Source organism: Acanthaster planci, linkage group LG03 (assembly GCF_054643075.1).
Source record: "Acanthaster planci isolate LZ-2023a linkage group LG03, COTS_SCS, whole genome shotgun sequence".
In the NCBI taxonomy this organism is placed as follows: Eukaryota; Metazoa; Echinodermata; class Asteroidea; order Valvatida; family Acanthasteridae; genus Acanthaster; species Acanthaster planci.
Window position 1 is genome coordinate 17,729,850 of NC_141779.1, and position 22,536 is coordinate 17,752,385.

General features: G+C 40.8%; 1 protein-coding gene across 4 annotated transcripts; it reads right to left on the reverse strand.

Moving 5' to 3' along the window:
- LOC110991134 (flagellum-associated coiled-coil domain-containing protein 1-like) lies at positions 1-22,369 on the reverse strand. 4 transcript variants are annotated; one of them, XM_022256334.2, is made up of 15 exons: positions 22,008-22,369; positions 19,594-19,686; positions 18,289-18,380; positions 17,261-17,450; positions 16,593-16,726; positions 16,001-16,021; positions 12,063-12,269; positions 11,186-11,279; positions 10,203-10,362; positions 8,661-8,813; positions 7,944-8,047; positions 6,725-6,886; positions 6,046-6,155; positions 1,998-2,097; positions 1-1,394 (listed from the first exon to the last, which is right to left on the reverse strand). In XM_022256334.2, exons 2-15 carry the CDS (start codon positions 19,678-19,680, stop codon positions 1,068-1,070), a joined length of 1,941 nt encoding a protein of 646 aa, XP_022112026.2. In that variant the 5' UTR covers positions 19,681-19,686; positions 22,008-22,369; the 3' UTR covers positions 1-1,067. The 4 variants fall into 4 exon arrangements, with proteins under 4 accessions (XP_022112026.2, XP_022112028.2, XP_022112027.2 ...); XM_022256336.2 differs by lacking the exon at positions 22,008-22,369 and adding an exon at positions 21,842-21,975; XM_022256335.2 differs by lacking the exon at positions 22,008-22,369 and adding an exon at positions 21,378-21,514.
- Positions 22,370-22,536: the final 167 nt, after the last annotated feature.

Consider the following 22,536-nt stretch of genomic DNA (forward strand, 5'->3'; position numbering starts at 1 on the left):
TTTTATCACATCATATTTTATTATATGTCATCATAAAATTGTGAGGTCATCATGTCACATGAATAGGAAGTTTAAAAAAGTAAATACATATTGATTGTCGTGATATAGTAATTTCATTACAATTACTCTCTACAATTTCAAATTATTTCACTGATGCATGCAAACCACATGCATATATTTGAAACAGTGGAGTGACAACTCATGGTGCGACCAGAAGAATTTGGGAGTTTTTGGTGCTTGGTGCAGTTTGAAGATGCCAAAAAGGCAGAACTCTTGAAATAAGACTCCCTTAGGTGTTTGCGGTTGGTCTTCCGATACTTGAAGGTAAAATTGAAACTGTGATTGGATAACTCAACATAATTATACTTTCAAGGAATGCAAATCGGAACTGAAATAACACCGTTTCTTCTTGGAAAAATGCATCAAATTATAATCGGTACCGATTGAAACAGGTATTTAAAAAGAATTTTAACGAGGCACACAGTGGCGTAAAATCAACCAACCTTTTCACATTATGACAATTCAGCTGTTTCCATCAACACTATCCACAGCACACAGTGCAGTCTGTAACAAAATTAAAAACGAGAATTATCCAAAAATTAAAAAAAAAGAAGAAAACCCATGCATAGATCAAACAAATTCGGAGAAATTCATAAATGAAATTGCTTGCATAGTTGAGGCTTGTTGGTTTAACTTCCTGCCAAGTTATTCAGCTAGCCCGTGCTTTTGCATGAATGTCTAGCCTCCTATGGTGTAATATATCCAAACATGCAATATACAAACGTCAGTATCACCTGCTGACTGGACAAACTATTTACACTAATTTACAAAAATAAAACTTATAAAATAAATTTCTTGTATTTAAGGCGCCAATATATGACATGGCATCAACAGGCTATACTTTCAAATATCAGGTGCCACTGTGGAATGTGGAACCACTCATAGTCTTGCACCTAATCTCCTGAAAAGAAATCCACGATTTCCAGTTGCATCAGGTCCTGGACACTTGAGCCAGTAACCTGTCTAAGAAATAAGGCACCACTTTACATCACTGGCAAGTAGTCCAGTCAAACAAAACTGTTAGATAAGGACTCCCTTGCCAGAGGGACAAACAGTGGCCCCTGGGACCCATTCACGCTGGAGTCCGGTGTTAAGCTCCGTCTCTGGCCACCAATAGTGGTGTGGGGTCGCCTGGTACTGGCACTGGTCCTGCGATTCTCAGCAATTTCCCTTAGGTGCTCTGTCTCGCCAGCCTTCCGGAAGGCCTTCATGGCCTCTCGCTTGGTGCTGGGAGCGCTGACTGGGCGCAGGATGGGAATGCGGGGCTTACTGTCGGTGGCGGGATCTGCGCAGGCCAAGTTGACATTGGAGCGATTCTTGACATGCACCAGCATCTGGAAATGCCAAAAGGCTTGTATTCATTCTCAGCAATGGCTCTAACCCTGTGTTTTTAGGCATAAACTTGTGCTCCTGAGTAACTCTTTGGATGCATTTGAGTCCCACCATGACAATGAGTCTTGAGTCACCACAGCCACTTTGGAGTTACAGACCTTTGAAGAGCCTTGCACGGTGTAAATCAAGAATTTTTCCACCCACATAATGTCTGTTTGCATCAGGATGCCTGACTGGGTGATACATTAAAACAAACACTTCAATTTTCTCTTTATTGTGCAACCAAAAATGACTGATTATATGTAATCAATACCCACTTTGTGGAATCCAAGCACATTTACTCTAATACCCAGGTACTACAAATGAAAAACCTCTCTAATCTGTGCTTAAGTCTACAACAAAAGTGAAATCAAGACCAAAGTCTGGTTCAGTTCAAGGAAATTTGTTAGTCTCTTACCTGACAAAGAACATCAGCTGGATATCATAAGCTCTGGTAAAGCTCTAATAAACAATTTTTCTCTAAGTGTGTAGCTGACAAGATGCAATTTTATCCCAAATTCCAAATGTTTTCTTAGTTTTTTCTTTCAAGCTATGCAAATACACACCTGCATTAATTCCTTGGAGTTCATCACTTTCTCAACTCTCTTCACTTCAGTTGCTGACTTTTCAGTAAACAGTTCATCGCACTTTTGCAAGTAGCGTTTCCTGTAGAACACAAGAAGTAATACTTGCAGTGCCACTGAATTGCCAATACGGCCGTATCACAACAGTGCACCTCCAAGAGTTTGCAACGCGTTGGCCAATCATAATGCACGAAATTTGTCCACCCTTTCCAAACGCACATTTTGTCGACAAATGTGTGAAACGGCCGTATTGCCAATTGAAGAAAAGTTGAATTATAAAGTAGGATTCAATATCACACTTAACACAAGCAGCAAAATACAGGCACACAAGCTTATGATGTCATCCCCGAATTGTCCATGTGTTCCAGGATGCTGACATTTCACGGAATCACGGAGAGCACGCTAATTCCTGCCAAACAAAAGAGCCGTTAGCAACCCGGCGGATCTGCGGACGGAATGCAACATGCAAGCTTTATGCATACGTGCGACCTTCTGCGTATTGGCCAGCAATCTTTGGCAGGGCAAATTCCTTTGAATTAGCACGTGGCCAGGCTTCCGCTGACCAACCGCTCAACTTGGTCAGAACGACAAAATGCCGATCAGCCGCTAACTTGAAAACCACAAGATTTTTTTTCTGAAGACAGCCGGCTGCCCTGTGGGAATTTCAAAATGGATGCATACATTTAGGTACTGTACAGGATTTGCATGTGCGGCAATTTGCAAAAATTGACCGATTTGGGGGTTTGTGACTTACTTTGTGTATCATTTAAGGGACTTGTTTCAGCTTTTGAGTACACTGCTCTGAGAAAAATCGAGAAAACACTGTTCATTTTTAACACTCAGAGCACAGCTCGTGTAATTCGTCTTGCAAAACACCATCGACGGAAGGATGTTCCTGCCTGCCAGGACAGTTCACAGATTAGGTTGCTCTGTGGACTAGTTATGGCCCTTCAGAAAGACATTCTTTTCCTCGCTTTGCATGGTAATTGTGGTTTGCGAATTTACCTTCAACTTTGTGTTTCATCTTCAAAAATTCAACGCTGAGAATTGTCAAGCAACGATTTATCCTGCAGTGAGTTGACTGCATGAGTACCACAGTGACTATGTGACCAGACACACCGTACATTGTGAATGTACACGTGCACGATTGACCACGTACAGTTCATTTTTCACACGTAGGCCTGCCTACGTCGGTCGAAAACTGTTCACACACCATCAGCGCCCATAGTAAACACTTCATAAATCAACAAATGTGGTAACTACACACATCCTCGCATTTTGGTCATGTGAGTTACTGTGATTGGAAAATTAGACAGCTAAATGTCTCGATAGTGGAGATCCTGTTTGAGAAAAACTGGCCACTGAGCTCCTCCGGAGAGGTCTTGAGGGTTATACCAAGATAATGATAAATTTACATGACGTAAACTTCCGAAGTTTCATAAATAAAGTTTAATTTTAGACCAGTCCAAATTCTCTTTTAGGTCCTTAGTTTTGGTTATTTATCTATTTTATTAGCTAATAATGTCTTTAGGCGTACTGATGGCGCGTTGGCATTTTGCACATGACCCATTGATATAGACTCTTGCAACAGCTCCCGTTAATGGTTGAAATAGTTGAAATTTTCCAAAGATTGTGCGTCCGGATGATCTTTGGAAAAATTTCTCGAAATTGACAGGATTTCTGGCGGCAAGAATTCACAGATAGTCTGACACTATTGCGCACTTACTTTACAGTAATCTATTTCAAGATAATTCGACAGTCCCGTTTTTGAGATCTTACAAATCCCATAGGCTTACACACCCTAGCACAGGGCAGAAAGCTGTCTGACAATCATGAAATAAGTCACAGCATAAAAACGCACTGCCATCAGAACAATTACTGGGTTTGTTCCGAGTTTAAAGTTTTATGAGCATGAGATATGCCTACAAAACATTCACTCACATGGAGGAACAAAGAAAAGGGACCAGCGGCTAAACCACCTTTCAAGAGCAACAGCAACTGCTGCAGCCCAACCACCAGATCGAGCCCAGAATCATAGAACATGGCACTTTTGAACCACACCAAACCGAACCACACATGCACTGGTCGGTTTGGATGTTCAGCTTTGATATGGCATGGTATTGGTAGCAAACGGAATGAAGAAAACTTGATAAAAAAGTAACACAACCAAAAATGGAAAACAAGTTTCAGTATATTTTATTCCGCATCCGCACTCGGCAGATGTGCGAGCATAAGTACACGTGGTGCGTATAGCAGGTATGTACAGTAAATGTACGATGGCCCTGGATCATATGATGTGTAAAACACACATGGTGAGAATTCACTAATAACCAACCAAGGACACGCAAGGTACGGCATTTCAGCTGCAGAACAGTACTAAATTCTCACTACATCCAATTGTGCGTATGCATATTCAGACCAACATTATGCATGCCAATCTCCAATATTCACATCCATACGTTCCATATTAGGCCAATGATGTCATAAATGAACATGCAAAACAAATTTTGATTGGATCCTGATATTAGTTGGGCTCGTGTTCAATCGATCAGGGCAACTCCGGAGGGAAAAAACCACGATTTTGCCAGGTGGAGTATAGCAGTGCTTCTGTGCGCGACAATAGTTGGTGCACACAGGCGCCAAATAAACTTTCCTTTCGTGTGGTCAAAATTGTAGCACTTATAAAAGACCGATGGAATATTCAAATTTGCAACTTGGACGTGATCGCCATCCTGGAAAGGAATGCTGACTTGACGCAAGGGTCCTTCGTATATATCAGTTTGGTACTTGAATCTGCTCGTGAAAAAAATTAACTACATTCACTCGAAATCCAATTTGATTTTGTATCCGGTAAAGTAGCCTCCCATTTGAGAATACTGTTTTTACTGTTTTCACATATCCTCTGATCGTTCTGTTGAGTCAAGCATGGTTTACACACAACCATTTTGGTTGGCGAAAACCTTTGGAAAATGTCACACCACCTCCGATGATAATATTCCAAGGAATTGTAACGCTTAAATAAACTTTGAAAAACGTGTCAAACTGTTGAAATCAAAGTTGCTCATGGATACGGTATGGAAAAGGAGATTCAATACTTGGATTAATTAATGTATCATTTACACACCGAAGTACTACTGCACGTTTATAGCGAGCTCCAAATATCTCAATGTGCATTGACCATTGCATATGTACAATACATGTACATGCACATATGCACATGCATGTACTCGTCCCAACCCGAACCGAAGTTTGGCAAAAACGTAATGACCTCATCGTCTTTAATAAATGTGGATACTGGAAATGGGGGGACGTCTTTTCCACAGAACAGCTGTTGGTATTCATGAGGTCCAGAGAAATCATGCTTATTCATGATGCTTTTTGTCGTGATGACAAAAGGGCACATGGCTGCCTGCTTCATTTAACCCCTCAGGCTTCAGCGCACACCTCCGTTGTGTCCGCAGATTTCCCCTACTTAGCAACGCCAGACCGATCGGAAAACGCATGGACAACGTGCGGAAGAACGCTTCGTCAATGCGCGGATGACGTCTAACTAAAGTATCCCGAAGTACACCTTACTCTTTTTACAAATAGGACGGCCTAAGCTTTACAGTTTAAAGGTAACAAACATATCAAGAGAAATATTGGGTAGTAAAGGAATTAAGTCGGGGTTAGGTCAGCCCACAAAATGCTGAACTCAACCATCCAAAACCTTGCTTGGCAAAAAAGATAAATGAATTAGACATATGTAATGCAGAAACTCCTACTTGAACCAATGTACATCTTGCAGCCAATACAGAGAACATGGAGTCCAGACTGAACACACGATCATTATTTCCTACTTGATAAAGACTGTGAAGCCATGTCCAAATGAAGTGGCTGTGGATGCAAGTATAACATATGTCTATAAGAGGTGGCCATAGCCACTAGCAGTAACTTCACATGCTCTTCCTGCTAGCCCTCAGCTACAACTTTTGGATGTGATCTAATTCTTGCACAGCAGCCATCCTCAGGTCATGCACAGCTGACCTACCTGAGCTCTCCATTTTCTGTCATGAGCAGGTGTATTCGCTCCTTGTACTTATCATCCACTTCATCCACTTTGTCCTGGAATGATTCCCTGTAGGTGACCAGCTGGGCTTTCTGTCAGAAACAACACAAAGTGTGCCAAATAGCTATAGAACTCCAATCTATGAAAAGTCACTTAACTCCAACCTGTTGTCATGACAAACTGGCGTGCTGACAAAGTACTTTCAAATGCAACAACACCATTTTAACAAGCCATTTTGCTTGCGACTTGCGACCCAAATTTACGAATTTCTCTGTGTATTGTTAAATACATCAAACCATGCCATTCCAACAATGCATTATAAACAACAAGTGAAGAATATTTACAAAAGGGGCATCCAGATATATTTAAGTGGATTTTCCTTCCTTTAAAATGACTCAATACTGATGTGCAATATATGAGATTACGGAAATTGAGACACTTTTATAAGCTAACTTTGACTGAGGCCCTTTTCCAAATCTCAGCTCTGACTCCAACTCCACCTAGATCTTGAGTTGCACAGTTTCAAACATTTACTCCTACTTCCAAGTGAAAACAACTGTGCACTCGTCCCTCATATATGGGGTTGAGATGCTTCTATAGCAGAAGAAAGGTATTTTACGAAGACGAAGCAAAAGTTGTGAAAGAAACCCCTTCCTCTTACCAGTTGCTGCACCTCCTCCTGGTTGGATTTCAGGCTGTCCTGAGCCACTGCCAGTTGCTCTGTCTTCTCATCCAGCTGTGTCTGAACCCTCTTGAGCTGCTCCAGGGCTCGCTTCAAGTTGGCCACGTCCGTAGAGGTACTAGAGAAACGGTTCATCATGTTCTGTCCAAGAGAGAAAATAAATAATCTCTTTCAATAAGAATAAAACCTATGAAACACACCGATTGGGTGCAGAATTCTTCACATAGCTGCAAACACAAGGAACAGATGATTTAGCTAGAGCTACAGTGAACTCTTCAAGTAAAAACATGATTCCAGGCAGAATTTTAATTATTAATAATTTTAATGGTTTTAATATTTGTAAATCAATCATTATGAGTCCTAAGACTCACTGAATTGATATCGTTTTTAAACCGAAATAAATAAATAAATAAAAATTTTTAAAAACGAGGGAAGCTAGGCTGATACTTGGACATCGCTGCTGTCATGCACCAAGCAATCACATAAAGTCCCAATGGGATTCGTTCTGCATTTGCAGATGAACCCATTAGCATGCTCAGTGCATTAAGACATGCTAACCAGTGTAGAGCTACTGTGTGTCAATCTCATGGAACACTGCAACTAAAGTAGCAAGGAGCTCTGTCTTGATCTCACACAAAGCCCACTTCTAGCAAAAAAACTCCCCAAACCCAAATTTGACACATGATGATCACTGTTTCCCGACAATCCCAATCTGCAGACTAAACCCGGGCACTCGCAAATAAAATCCTCACTTTTCCATGCTGCACTCATCGATTCTTGGCATTACAATCTAACAACAGAGAGCTAACACTCACACAAATTGTCTAGTCGCTGCAATTTTCTTGTTCACACACAAGTGGGATACCAACAAAACAAGATATCTTGTGACTGATTCTAAGGTGTATTTTGCTCAGTACACAAATCAGTGATGTAACATACTTTTCTTTCTGTACCTCCTTTAAATTTGCCATTTTCAAAAATGAGTCATTACATAATGAACATGATTTCAGGCAGCAATGATGAATTAACCCACTGCATATTATGGTGCTGATCACTTTTACCTCAAATGGATCATACCTGACATCTGTACCCCAAGTCATCTTATCAATCTCCTACTTTGACCTGATTTCTTCATACACCTCACCACTCACCACCACTTTCCTCACCACTTTCAATAATGCAAAGCCAATCTGCCTACCTCTATTTCCTTCTTGTGTTCCCTCGTGAGAATCTGGATTTGTCGCTGGAATTCCCGACTGATGGCTTTCTTATCTCTAGTGGCCTCTTCTAACAGCTCCGTCCCTGTGGATGGTAAGGACAGTTGTGTTCTTATACTGTTTCATTTCAACTTCCAAAAGCGGACATCGTTGTTTTCACTGGCAAAGCTGAAGGCTAATCAGCAAGCTGCATAAATATCTTTATTCACCCACGTAATGTATCTCTGTCAAGCAAGTTATTTGAAAGATGGCCGAATATTTGAACACTCTTTTCAACATTTGAAAAAACATTTGAAAAAAAAAGGACACAGAGAGAGAGAGAGAGAGAGAGAGAGAGAGAGAGAGAGTGAGAGAGAGAGAGAGAGAGAGAGAGAGAGAGAGAGAGAGAGAGAGAGAGAGAGAGAGAGAGAGAGAGAGAGAGAGAGAGAGAGAGAGAGACTGACAGTTAACATTTTTATTTTGTGGTAGTATTTTTCTTTTGATATTTGCTAAAAATATTATATGATTTCTCTCAACCAATGACAGTAATTAAAAAAATTTAAAGTTATTATAACAAGTATAACAATTATAACATGTATTTTTTGTGCATCATTTCAACTACATGTAGCTGTAATTTATTGACCAAAAATTCTTCCAGTAAACACTGAATACTTGATCAAATGAAAAACTGAACAGATGGAATACTGAATAGTACTCACTCTGCTCATACAAAGCCTTATCCATGTCTTCTTGAAATCGTATCTTCATGTCGCTCTCCTTCTTGGCCCATTTCTCCTCCATGTCCTGTACCAAGGTGCCCTTGTAAGCCTCAAAGGCTCCCTGCAAAAACTCCAGCTCACCTTTCATCCGTGCTGATGTAAAGAAGGCGACAGATGTCGCATTAAAGGTGCACTGTGATCAAGGGCTTTGCATCGGAGCAAGGCATTCGAAGAACCAACTTATGGCCTGTTCATGCTTAGTGCGAAAGCAATCATGAGTGCCAAACTGTGATGTCAGATAACAGATTTGTGCAGAAAATTTGCCAATATTGACTACATTTCAACTTGAGCCAAGTTCACAACAAACGTTTTGAGCTGTTAAATTAGCTTCACTTTCCCATTTGCAAGAAGTATTACCCAGCTTTAAGGCACCAGATGCACCTTTTCTCTACATCTTCTCCATTACCCGAGGCCAACAATCCCAGACCAAATGTGTGGCCTTCAATATTTACATTGGTTGACAAACTCCAAGTTACATTTAGTGCTGCTGTTGGAGTCGGTCTATAGATTAGACAATTTCCTGAAGGTCTCTGCGTTTTGACAACTATTATTAACAAGGGCAAATGAAGTGCAACAATCTGACAAAGCAGCTGCATTGGATATTTCCATTCTTTAAACTCGTTGGCATTTATCTGATAAAATTCCAAATGGAATTTCAAGCTATTCATGGTGAAAGACTACAATAGGTGGAAAGGCATGCGGTAGCACCATGCGAAGGAATATATCTCTCTTATGAGTATGCTTGGTTCTGAAAAGAACCAGGAGTATACTCAACGTTTCGGACTGCATGCTCAGTCCGTCGTCAGGAGACTGTCAGAAAATTCCAAATGTTCTTTCCTCAAATAATATCTAAAATTAATTCGGTTCACTGCTCAAGGCCTTTGGTCTCTGGGGGTGTTGACTTCCACACCCAAAGAAAATAGCTCTTGAAAAATTTCAACAAGAACAATTCACAATAAATGGATATGGTGGGCCCCCAATGTTTGTTCCCCAAACAAGTATATTTTTGGCTCAAGGGTCCACATTGGCAACTCTGCAACGCTTTACCAGCTACAGTCTTTCAAAGAAGTTGGACATCAAGTGTGTAGATAATCTAAAGCGATGTTGTGAATGTGAAAGCATGGACAAGGTATGACTTTTGTGCACAAATGCTAAGCAAAGGAGTATTTTCCAAGAATAACATGTATGCTTCCATTTGATTTGAGCCCTCCAGCGACACTTGAGTGGTACTGCGAATTGTCTCTATGAGCCTCGAGCTGGACCAAGAGAGGGCGCAATTTTCTTAACAATGGAAGCTCCTTTGGTCAGAACTGAGCTTCAATGGTTCACAAATGACTATAAAATGCCTGCGTCATGGTAGCAACACGCTCCCAACCAATATGGCTCTTGAAAACCTATGACGAGGTGCTTCTGCTCAAGGCAGATATGTTAATCATCTCCCTGAAATAATTCAAGCTTATAACCCAAGCCTTATCAGCACACCTAGTACAGCATTGCTGGCTGACTTGTGGTGTTCCAGTTCCTTGCTGTGTAGCTGTTTCATCAGGTCTAGCTGCTCGTCTTGATCCTGTTGCAAGGCTCTCAATTCCTCCATGTGCTTCCTCTCAACATCTTGAATCTTCTCCTTCAGAGTCCCTGCCAACTACGATGCAATGGACAGGAACCAATTATTACCTGGAGGCTATTTGCCATTCTCTTACTGCATTCAAATCATTGAGAAAAACCACCCGGTTGATTCAATCTCCAATGTCCTTAACTTGCTGCAAACCTCTGTCTGTGTGTTGACTTTGGGCAGCAACTCTAAACATGTTCTCTTACAGCTGCAGGGGCCAATTTCATAGAGCTGCTTAAGCACAAAATTTGCTTAAACGTGAAAAATCCTTGCTTGACAAAGCAAGTTACCAGCCAAAACTCCATGTGATATATATTGTTTTGGACTGGTATTCACCTGTCTTTTGGTTCGCATGACAATCACATAGATTTTGAGCTGGTAACCTTTGTTTTTTAAGCAAGGTTTTTTGCGCTTAAGCAAATTTTGTGCTTAAGCAGCTCTATGAAATTGGCCCCAGGTTGTTGGGAGTATGTTGCGAAGAATGACTACAGATACATATTGTAGCAATGTCATTCAAGCATGTATAAGTTCATTCTTATTCTAACTACTGAGGGGACAGCGCATTTTGGGGGGGGGCTCAGTCAATTAACAACAGCCCGTAGTAGGTTGTGTAAATTTTAAAATTTCAAATAAAGGCATTCAAGGAGCAGGGAGTCCTGGAGGGGGGAGGGCATGTGCCCCACTGTTAGCTCTCTGCCTTTGGTCACAAGTAGCATCCATGGGACATAACTGACACAGCAATGGCTTTGCCATTGTTCCTGGGAGTATCTTGCGACTTCACTCGTGGTTGGAAGTTGTGATTAACTGCGATCAATTATTCTGATCACACTTCTGCTTTGGCTGGTCTGTTTACCTTATCTTTAGTTGCCTTGTGGTTGAGTCTCTCTTCCTCCAAGAAGAGTGTCAAATCAGACACCTGCTGCTGCAACTGTGCAATAAGAGCCTCTCTGTGAACCAGGGAGCAAAATAAGCCAAGACACTGATTGGGAGGGTTGGGGAGAAAAATTCACTACCCATGATGTAGGTTTTTAGAAAAAAAAAAGGGATGACAGTTAAGTTTTGAATATCCACAACTGCCCAAAGTTCCTTACTCTTTTATGTACACGTAGGTGAAAAATTCTTGCCATTGTAATCGAAAGTTTCAACATTTTCTACCCCTAAACTTGCAAATAAAGCCACCAATGAGCATCTTTGCAACACCTACACATGTACTGAGATTTTCTCAGAATTATCTTTAAATGCATAGAAATGGAGTAAAGCCTATCCATCGCAGGTAGAATCATGAGTTAATTCTACATCAAATCATAAATCAACGTCAGCTCATGACTTAAGAGTGGATGGCTTGTGATTGACTTTGACTTGTGAAGACTAACCCACAACACTGCAAGTACACCTATATGAAATTAAAACCCATAAAATAATGTAGAAGTTTGCTGTCTGCTTAAAAATGCATTTTTGCAGGGGATTATTTGTACAGAAACATTCCTTTTTGGAGACATGACCACTCCTTATACACTTGTGAAATTCAGATCACGAAATGCATACTTTGAACATATTTTCTGCCTCAGGACTCGGGTTACAACACATTATTAGTTATCTATTGTTTATCTCTTCACATTATTAGTGTCGACAATTAGACAAAATTACACTCAGACAAGATACAGCAGCACTGAAAATAAGTAACTTGGAAGTAAGTTAATAGAATCCAAGCCACCGACAGATGCACTTACTGTATGCTCATTGCAGTAGATGATGCCCTTGTGTTTGGTCTAGGGGTTCTCGCCCTATAACCTGGCGGGACATTAGTTTCATTGCCATCTTCAGGGAAAAGACTTAATAGGTCTACGCCTCCGGACATTAAGCTCTGATGAAGGAGCTTTTGCAGTTTTGACTGAGCACCAGGATTTTCTTGCCGGAACAAGTGATACAAATTCTCACTTTTTATGTAGAATACGACAAGTATAACAGCGCACCACCCCAGAAATTTAAAAAACCCACAGGAGTTAACAGGCAATCGATGAAAGTGAATTTGGACAATTTTTTTAAGGAGTGCATCGTTGCCATGGCAATAGTTGACAGAATTAGTTGAATTCCAGTGCAGTAGTCCCAACACCAAGAAGACACACAGCAAAAGTGAAACATGAGACAAAAAAGAGAGAAACCATACTGTTAGAAGCATCATATACAATCTTGACACATTTTATGATTAGTAAAGAATACAGAGAGGAAATGCATGAAGATGTACACAGTAAGGTGAACATTAAATCAACACAACGATTCTTATCCAAAAACTGAGCAACAGAGCATAAAAAACGGTTCTCATTATTGTTAATAATAGGAACCTATGTACATGGAAGTATGATGTCAAGGGCTAAAAGGGTGATTCATGTGGAAAATCTGTTGGATGGTTGTTTCAAAGCTAGAACAGACAAAAGCAGGAGTACATGTGCGTGCAGAATGGATCCTTTCCATTTGCAGATCTGTGGACTGGTGATCTACCAACATTTTTTTTTTCAACATTTCCTGATATTTGAGAATTTAATTTTGTCACACTTTGAGAAATCTAGAAATTCGATGAGTTCCTATGGCTGAAAAAGTTCACAGGAAAGGGAGTACGCTAAATTTCAAGAGGCCAGACTGATAAGTTTGTGAGGGGGGCTTATTTCAACTTTTAAATCTATTGTTCAGCCGTGCCTGCTTCAGTTACTAAGGCTGCATCCGAATCGCTTGTCTAGAGCTAGGTCTAGGTCTTCACTCCATTGGAAATGCGTGGAGATGTGTAGACAATAGACCTAGCCGTAGCTCTGGAAGCCCGTTTTGGACACGGCCCGAGAGTCATTTGTGTTTATCTTGTAGCACTTTCTTGACATATCAGTTTCCAATGATGACATTGCAGCAGCTGTTACAGTGTATGGATTGATTTCATGCTGTTCCTGGCACTCAAGACTTTTCTGGAGATGTTCAACATGCATGGAGATGTTCAATATGAATTTATTATGCTTAAACACGGAAACATAAATAAAAATGGATATATTATGAAAAAAGTTTATTCAGTTTTGGGCAAGTGATTTTAAAAAAAGATTCATACCCAGTCAATTACAAAAATAAATGCAGGTACCAAAGATATGACTTGTAGGATACTGGTTAGCTCAAAAGGCTTGCATGAGTATGAGAGCTGTTATTAACTGGAAGGAGCTGGTAAAAACGAGTGATAATTCAACTCCGGCCCAAAGAGTGAATTTTAAAAATAAATGTCAGTTTCCAGTTACCAATGAAAAATAAAATGGACTCTTGAAACCAAAACTGCTCTAAGTTTTAACGGGCAAGGGAAATTAATTTCCGCAAAATACAGAACATTGATGAAAAGCATCAATTTCATTGGTCAATCATTTTATCATTTAAAGTAAAAAATCATTCTGAGAATACGAACACAGCTGAAATTATTGAACATTATGAAGATGGTAAAAGTTCTAGCAAGTTCTGTAAGTTTTCCATTTGTTTGCAATGAGAAATCATATCAGCAGTGGTTAGAGTGCATGTAGACTGGGAGTGTGCATGTGGACTGAAGGTAAAACAGCATTCCATTTATAGCTAACACTGCTCCGTGCCGCAATGGTGCTCTGATGGCCAAGGTACTTGTCAGAGTGACACTTTCTAATGCAAAACTGTATCAGAGTTGTGTTTGCAGCAGGGAATACATACATGTAAACCTACCCACTGGCTACTGGCTGCTGCCAGTTCCCATAGACATGTGCACTTTTTCAGCCATAGCCAATATCATGTGCTGCTTGAGGCTGTGCCTTCCAGACAAAGATCATTTGCCAAATTTGAAAATGTTGGAAATTGGGGGTGCATCTGGAACGAGCTTTTAATTAAATTCCACGTGGTAGAGTTTTGGTCCATCGGCCATAACCAGTCAGGACACTCTGTCATATGTTGGCCAAGGGGCACACTCCACAGGCACTTATGGAACAGATACAAATTTACAAGTCTCTCGAGATCAAAGTCAAAGAGATTACCACAGTCTTGCCGTAAAGACTGTGATAACTTAAAGCAAAAATGTGCAAAATAAAAAAGTTCCAGAAGAGAAATTGCCAATAAACTTGTGCATTAGAAGAAACTGCAGCTGAACATGGAAATGTTCAAGAGGAGTGTAGGGCTGACACTTTTGTCAATTTTTTTTATGTCAGAGTCCATTTTACTTTGACAGAAATGTTGGATTAATTTTAAAGGAAAAAAGCATGCACAAATAGACAGGTCATGGAACTGCTATTTTACCTTCATGTTCAAAATTTCCGAAGCCTTCCAACTCTTTTGCCAAACCAGCTGTCAAATTCCTCTTTTACCTAAATAATTTTATGCACTATTTACGGGTGCCAATTATTTTCTTCAACAATCAGTTTTTTTTACAAATCTAGAAGTCTGTTTTTTTCTTTTTCAAATTTATTTTGTTTTTGTTTCTAGTGCTCAACACCCAATACAAAGTGTTGAACAAAACATTTTGTTTAAAAAAATAGAATTTGAGCTACAAAATATACATTTTTGAGCTACAAAATGTAGTTCTTTTTTATACAAGCTATTTTCAAAAATGTGTCAACAATGTGTGGATCGCTGTAGTGAACTTGAAGTGGAAGAAAGAATCAAAACAAAACACAAAAAACAGAGCATTTTAACTAATCAATAGTGACAACATGGTTTCCAACAAAACAAGTGTAAACTGAATACGAACTGTGTACATGTACATGCAGTGCACTGTATTCCTTGGTGACTAAGCTCACACTTTATGCCTTGAATGTACACATATATTGTTGGTATGTAGGCTGGGGCAACTCCAAACAGTTTTGACATTGAGTTTGACTCTGACCCTGCGATCAATCCCAAATTTCACAATCAAAAAACAGCCTCACCAACAAGGAGGGCAATGCAAGATCACTAAGAGGTGATCAAACATGATTATCGCCACATGATGTTTTTTGGGTGGGGTTTGAATCAAATGTAATTCAAGTTGGCTGGTACAAGGAATTAATTTCCTCCAATAGATGAATCCAGCGACATCTCTCTAGACATTTCCCATGGCCTCCTCAAACAGGCAGAAAGCACCGTGTAAGATTTGTACAAAGCGAATGTCACTGAACAGTGGCCAAGTACAATAGTTATCACACAGCTTTCTACCACTGGCATGGGCCACGGCAAATGACCAGTGACAGGGTTACCATGGTCACCGGATTCTTCCAAACAGTTTGAAATTAAATGTGTTCCAGTTTTGGCATGTGGTTGGCCAAACCCAATAGTATGATCTGAATGGGTGTTGAAACCACACAATGAGTGAATATATTGAATGAATGAGTGCGAGATTCATGTGACTGTGTTTTACAAACAATCATCATATCAGTGCATAGGTGGATCTAAGACCAAATTTTCAGTGGGGGCGGGGGATCTTCTGGAGGATTAAACATTTGGGATTTTTTTTTACATAACCTTTTTGCAGCCTTTCTGGGGGCTGAGGCTAAATTCTAGGGCTTTATAAGAGCTTTGGAAAGCAAAATGAAATTGTTCCCCCCCAAAAAATCACCTTTCTTACAGATACGTTCAGACAGAAAAACTGCAGATTTCAGAATGAAAAAAAACATAGGTTGATTTTTAAGAAGGATCAAGAATTTCATCTTACCTCTCTGGATCAACAAACGGCCTGTAAGGAAAATAAAGAAAAACAAACAAAATAGTATCACAGTAAATTATACACATGTAACACTTCACACCTTGTGGGAACTCAGCCATTTTACAGAAGTTTTGAAATAGTACAGGCAATTCTTGACGGTCAAGATTTGCAAATGAAAACAATCTGATTCCACTGGGCTGCAAAACTACAATCACTTCCGAAATACACAATCTTTTACTGCATAAATGAACCCCCCCCAAAATTGGGAATTGCATGGTAACAGCTTAACTTTTTAGTATTTTTAGACTTTCAAAAGAAGTAACAATTCCTGCAGGTTCCCAACTGTCCTGATACCAAAATGGGTAATTAATTAAAGAAGTGTACTTCAGTACACTCTTGCAGAAAACCCAAACCTCTTGGTGCCCTATGCTGCTTATCCACCACTGGATCATGTACAGATATTTTCATAACACCTCACAAACAGACTCTGTATCTTGATTGGCCGAGCTAGTCACATGACATTTGCCATTTTTTGCTATCTTTCTTTTCGCGTAGTGTACTTTTAAAGCAGTCCTCAGACTGTCAAGTACTTAGTCCTCACCCCTGGTGTGGCATCCTTGGTATGGTCCTCGGTACTTCCTCTTCTTCCCCTGTGTTGATAGTCACTGCTACCTTGCTTCTGCCCTTCGTAAGGACCATACCCGGACCTATCCGGTACTGCCTGGCACTATGTAACTGGTGCAAACAAGATCAAAAGAAAAAAGTTGGTAATGCTTGTCAAATTTACACCATTCTTATAGTCTGCTCATTTCTCTCTCTACAAATGACAATGTGGGACACTCATTTTGAGTGTGTCGCGGAGATGGCAAAGGGAGTTATAATGACAGAATCTCCCCCCCTCCTTCCACATGTTCTCAGATGTCATACTAATGCTTTTTTACCACACTTTTCTCACAAAAGTCCATTTTTCCAAGATAGGTAGGTCAAAGTGTTAATTTTTCCCTGTGACTATGCTCAATGCATGGACTCGTGGGAAAATGTGAACTACAAATGACCATCCTAACAAAATACTTTGTCTGACTGGGTTAAAAAAAGCTCTACTCATAACACATTTCTTCCCTGTACTTCACGTTTTTAAGAGATTCGGAATGAGGCAGCTCATATTGGGGGCTCTGGGGGGGGAGTGTGGATTCCATGTCATCCATCCTCCCCAAGCTATCAGAAGGTCCAATAAACCTTGTCCTTATAAAAAGAAAGAAGTTGACCCACTTGTTCTTCTCGTGACACAGCCCTAGTTTTCTTCAATGGCAGGTGGTTTTCCAGCTGTTTCCTTGCCGTAGGTTCTTGCTCAACGTCGTACACCCTCTCACATCTTGGCTTGACACCAGGAGGGGCGCTACTGGATGGCGCTTGACTCATCGGGGAGGAGTTCCTCCTTTGCTCAGAGCTTGGCTCTGACCTGACAGACAAAGTTTCAGAATGACTAAGAGATCAAACCAGTCCAGTGATTGGGACAGTGATTTCTATACAGTTCGTGTTATGTCACTTCAGTTTCAGCCATGCCCACTGCACATAGAGTTACACAGAGGGAAGCAGAGGCAGCCAGGTCTCTACAAAGAGCAAACGACTACACTGTGGCTTGTACAGTCACAAATGCACAGTAGTGCAGTTGCATCCCAAAGTCTTGGCTGTGGCTAAGAGTAATGCAGGCATCTACAGGAAGAGTTTATAGCAGCTAGCCAGAGGCTTTGACAGGTATACAGGTTACAGCACACTAGCACAGGTTCTTATTAATCAAGAAATTTGACCCCAAGTAGTAAAACAAAAGTAAATGCTGTAGACCCAAGTTGAAAACCACTACTGCAAGGGGTAACTCACGTGCTTGCAGGTTGGAAAGATTTGATGTCTCGGCAATGAATCTGCCTTGAGCAGAAGCACCCCCTCGTCAGTTGACAAGATTATGAGCATTACCAGTAAGGAGTGTTCAATTACATGCGATCTTGTTGGCAGCAACATGATAACATGTGCATTTTATAATCACTCATGACCCAACGAAGTGCTGCTAGAAAAATTGCGCCCTCTTTTGGTCCCACTTGGGGTGGGGAAGGTGACGGAACTTGTCAAAACACGGCATCTTGAGTTTAAGAAAGTGGACAACATGTGCATGCCGGTAAGTTTTGTGCTGTCACAACAGCATGTCCTTGGATTAGTCTGAACACGATTCATGAGTGACCGAGTTCCAAACTGAAAGCTCTGGGAACTTATTTATGATTGCAAGACAAAACTGGACTCCTTACTTAGGTCTTGCTTGGTCGCCTTGTCCACTGCTCTTGGCCTTGCTTTTCTTCTTGGACCTGTTAGCCAGTCCACTCATTTTATACTTATTGGCCTGTAGGGGAAAAGGGATTATGTAAAATAACTGTCGACATCCTGTTTTCACAGTACTGGTTAAATGGCCAAACCATCACAGCACATCAGAATATGTACATTTTAATCACAGGTTTTGCCCTTACACAGACGCAATTCATAAACACTGTATACTCAGTGCTTGTCTGACAGCTTACGAAAAAATTCACTAGCTTACTCGGGTGGGACTCGAACCCATGACCTCCTGCTTACTAGTGCAGACGTCTTTAACCACTCGACCACCGAACTTGTCAGGGCCGTCTGGCCGGTCCGAGTAAGATGTAGCAGCGGACAGTGTTACTTTGCATCAGGGAGATGTTAGTTTTAATTACAGGTTTTGCCCTTACACCGATGTACACATTGCAAGTGCAAAACCTGTTAATTAAAATTAACATCTCCCCAACGCAAAGTACATCTTGAAAAATGTACACTTCAACCATCCCGGTCCAACACTTAAAGTAATGATTTATACTCTTCACTACCTGCATATGCTTAGCAGCAACAGTGTGTAATCAAGGTGTACTGGAACTCTAAGTCAATCATGTGTGAAGTACTGAACACTAAGGAGATTAAAAAATGTCTAACAAAAACATCAGGGCAATCAGACAAAAAGCTGTTAAAATGTCTCACAAATTAAAACCATTATAAAACAGCCAAGGCGTGTGATGCCAAAGTAAGATCTTTACAAGCTAAGTGGTTTCCAAATTAGAGTAACAAACCGTTCTAATTAACTTGCTTGATTTCTATGAAGAAACGATTTCACTTCAGGGTTTTTGATCCATTATGAAAGAGATTGAAGAACCCAAGACGATCTGGGGTTTTGCACACAATAGGCTGTTAATGTTGAATAGAGTTCCAGCCCTATACTCTTTATCCAAATTGACAGACAACTCCATTCACAACCTTTTACTTTCTCCCCTCTTGCCTCATGCAAAGAAGAAGCACGGTTCAATAAAACAGTGTGGCCCATGTATATATTTGGCTACTTCATTAATCGGTGGATGTGCTGAATAGTTAGTAACATTTTTGTGATTCAGTTGATCATAAACAATTTCAGGAAAGGATCATTCCCAGCCAAGTACAAAATTGAAGGAAAAATTTGTTGGGTATACTCATCAGAAGAAGTGACACTATTCACACTCCAATGTTCTTGCACAAGGAAAGTCAACAAGGCCCTCGCTTAATTCTGTACTTACTGCCATCTGGTCGATGTTCCTCCATTCTCCACCCAGTGAGATGGCAGAATGGCCAGCATTGGGTGCCATAACATTGAAGTTACTCATGATTCACTGTAAAAATAACAAAGCACAAATCTAAACAGATGCAACTGTGCACGCTATTAGCCAAAGGTTAAGGAATGATCTGCAAAGGGGGAGACCAGGGGGGTCACTGTGTCCCCCCCCCTGCCAGCAGAACGATTTTCAAAGTGGGGAGGCCGGGGGAAAGCCACTGGCCCCCCTGCCCTTTCTCCCACTTCTGCTGCCAGTGCTTTTAGCATAGAATTATTCATTTTATCAAGTTATCAAATGCTTTATACTCAGCAAAGAGGTTTTTTGGCTTCTTAAAGAGGTGGCATCTGGTTCATTGAACTCAGGCTCTGATCTGTGCTTCCATGCTTTGAGAGGTGGTGTACCTGTGCATGCATTATTTCTGCTGAAGTTCCTCGCCTGAACAGTACATGTACGTAAGCATGCACACATTGTCACTTTGTGCTGTTATTTATGCATGATAGCGGGCAATACACATACGTCAGCTCTCACACTGTTCGTGTGAAAGGTCGTGTGCACTGTTTGAGATTGGCGCCTTTAGCAATTCCAAGCTATAACCGTATATATATGGTTTTGGGAGATCCAAGTTTTCTGTAAGTGACCAATCGGAATTGTCGCAAGGGGCTGCCACTGATCGATTCATTGTGGTAACTTGCAGCCATTCCAGGCTGCTGGAGGTTAAGTAGCAGGAAGTTTGTCAACTTCTAATCACTTTTTCACAGCTTTGATGTAAAAAAGTTTACAAGTTCAACCCATCACCTCCCCAATATTTCCACCTTGTTACAGAGCCCTTTGGTTTCGTTGGGGCTACCGTATTTGAGGGTGTATCTTTTGTTTTAAGGTAGAAGTTTTTGGCAGAAAATGACAGTAAAAAAGCTACAGAGCATAAATTCAAATCATTGGGCCAACTTTTAGTAGGGGTCTCTATTAGTAAGAGCAAAGGATTGGTGATTTCTCTAATAATGCATGTAGTGCCCTTCGGTTCTGGTGGGGCTATGTAACATATTCTCCTCATTCTCCAACTTGAGGAAATATGATTATTAGGACAGAATTGGGCATGCTGGCTCAATTATTGGTAAATTAGTTTTACAAGTATGGTGCCCTTCTGTTTCGCTGGGGGCCAACTTTCCCTGGTTCTCCAACTTGGGGGTTAATTCTGTGCGAGGGCCTTAAAAACTTTGGATATTATGTAATGCTTACTGTACATAAAATTACATGTTCAACGTGAGGCAAGGTGTGTTACATGTGGTACATGTAGGTCTACTTTGTGGAGGTCGGTTAGTTGACCTGCATCAGGGTCAAAGGACCCTATTGGTTCATGTTATGTTGGTACACATGGTGTGGTGGTTGGTAAGGAAGATGGTAAGGAGGACTGTAAGGTGTCCTTGGTGTGGCCACAATGGGTTTATATGAGTGATAGGGTCTTGAATGGACGTGGTAGTCCATTTTACATGTTTCTGTTATGTCCGGTGTGTCTGTCTAGCCGGTTTGCCCAGTGTTTGGTAGCCAGCTCCTTGCCAAATGTTAAAGGTCGTGGTTTCTTCACAGAGCAAGGCTATATGGTTTATTTCTTTTGGAGTTCCTTATCAATTGCAGGTTCAAGTAAGAAATAAATGCAGTATTAAGCTGTAGCAGAAAAGTCAATCATGTTTCTGTTCCCATCTCTGTCCGAGTATAATTACACGCCCATCTGAATGGCTCCAAACTCTCACCTGTGTGCACGTGGGCTTTTTGGATATCCAAGATGTACATGTAGGCCTACCGGGTAACTAAAAGAAATCACTTCATTTTAGAAAAGGGTACACAAGGCAGTAAATGGGGCCCCACATTATTTGGACAATTATCAGGCCATATAGGGCCTAGTCCTCTTCGCACCCACAGCTGTGATACCTCTATTTACCCCATGGAATGCTAGGCTGTTTTATATCTCCAAACAGGTGGAAGATAGGGGACTGTTAGGATTAGTGTTTTACAAATAAAATTTCAAGTTAAACTGAAGGCTATTTCACTTTACTTTTTGATATCTCTGGCTCTGAAGGATTTTTTCTCCCAAGGAAAAAGCCCCCAAACTGCTGTGGGCCCAAATTCTACTTTGCAATACAGATTCTCAATGACAATGTAAACATGGGGACTTGGTAAAAGTTTGTTATTGCAAAATGAATTTCAAATCACTTACCTCAATTTCTTTTTCACTAACCAGGACATTTTAATATAAGTTTTTATTGTTTTCTGGTCACTGCAGGAAAGCATTTGCAATCGCATATCATGGAAATGATGGACTTCAGTCCGTGCATTGCATTAAAATGGAAGAAGCCACTGGACTTGGCCATTGTTGGGTTTACCTGACGTTCACGGCAGCTTTGCTACCACGGTGCCCAATCCCTACATCCAGTCTCTACGTCAGCCTTGAGGCCTTCCATGAACGAGCCAGTGCTCAGTGCCTGTAGCAAGGCCAGCCAGGAGCAAAGGACCGTGACATGAAACTCCACGCGCACGAAGTCAACGCAAAACGTTCAATTCACTGCATTTTTTTCAAACAACTTTGCAAAGGAGTTCATTAATTATTACACGGAATACACAGCTACTACTTCAACAGTTTCATGACAAAGACGACCTCCCAAACGTTGAAATTTCCATTGTTTTTGAGACAAATCGATAACTCCGAAAAACATCCATCAATCAATAACCATCCCACCTGCTAGTAACTGGGTAACGAGCAAACATATGAATCGTGCAGGCTCCCAAATATTCCATGCAAACTAACATAAACAGTCGAAGGGGAGTACAGGTACCAGTCTGATTTGATTGATTGGTTTGAGATAAGCTTGGGCCAAGAGAGGGCGCGGTCACCAGTCGGATCTGAACGGTACA

Coding starts and splice junctions, on each gene's coding strand:
- LOC110991134 (XM_022256334.2), bottom strand. CDS start 19,680: ATGAGTAACTTCAATGTTATGGCACCCAATGCTGGCCATTCTGCCATC. Junction 17,451..18,288: donor GGCGACCAAGCAAGACCTAA/GTAAGGAGTCCA, acceptor TTTGTCTGTCAG/GTCAGAGCCAAGCTCTGAGC. Junction 11,280..12,062: donor TCTACTGCAATGAGCATACA/GTAAGTGCATCT, acceptor CCTGGTTCACAG/AGAGGCTCTTATTGCACAGT.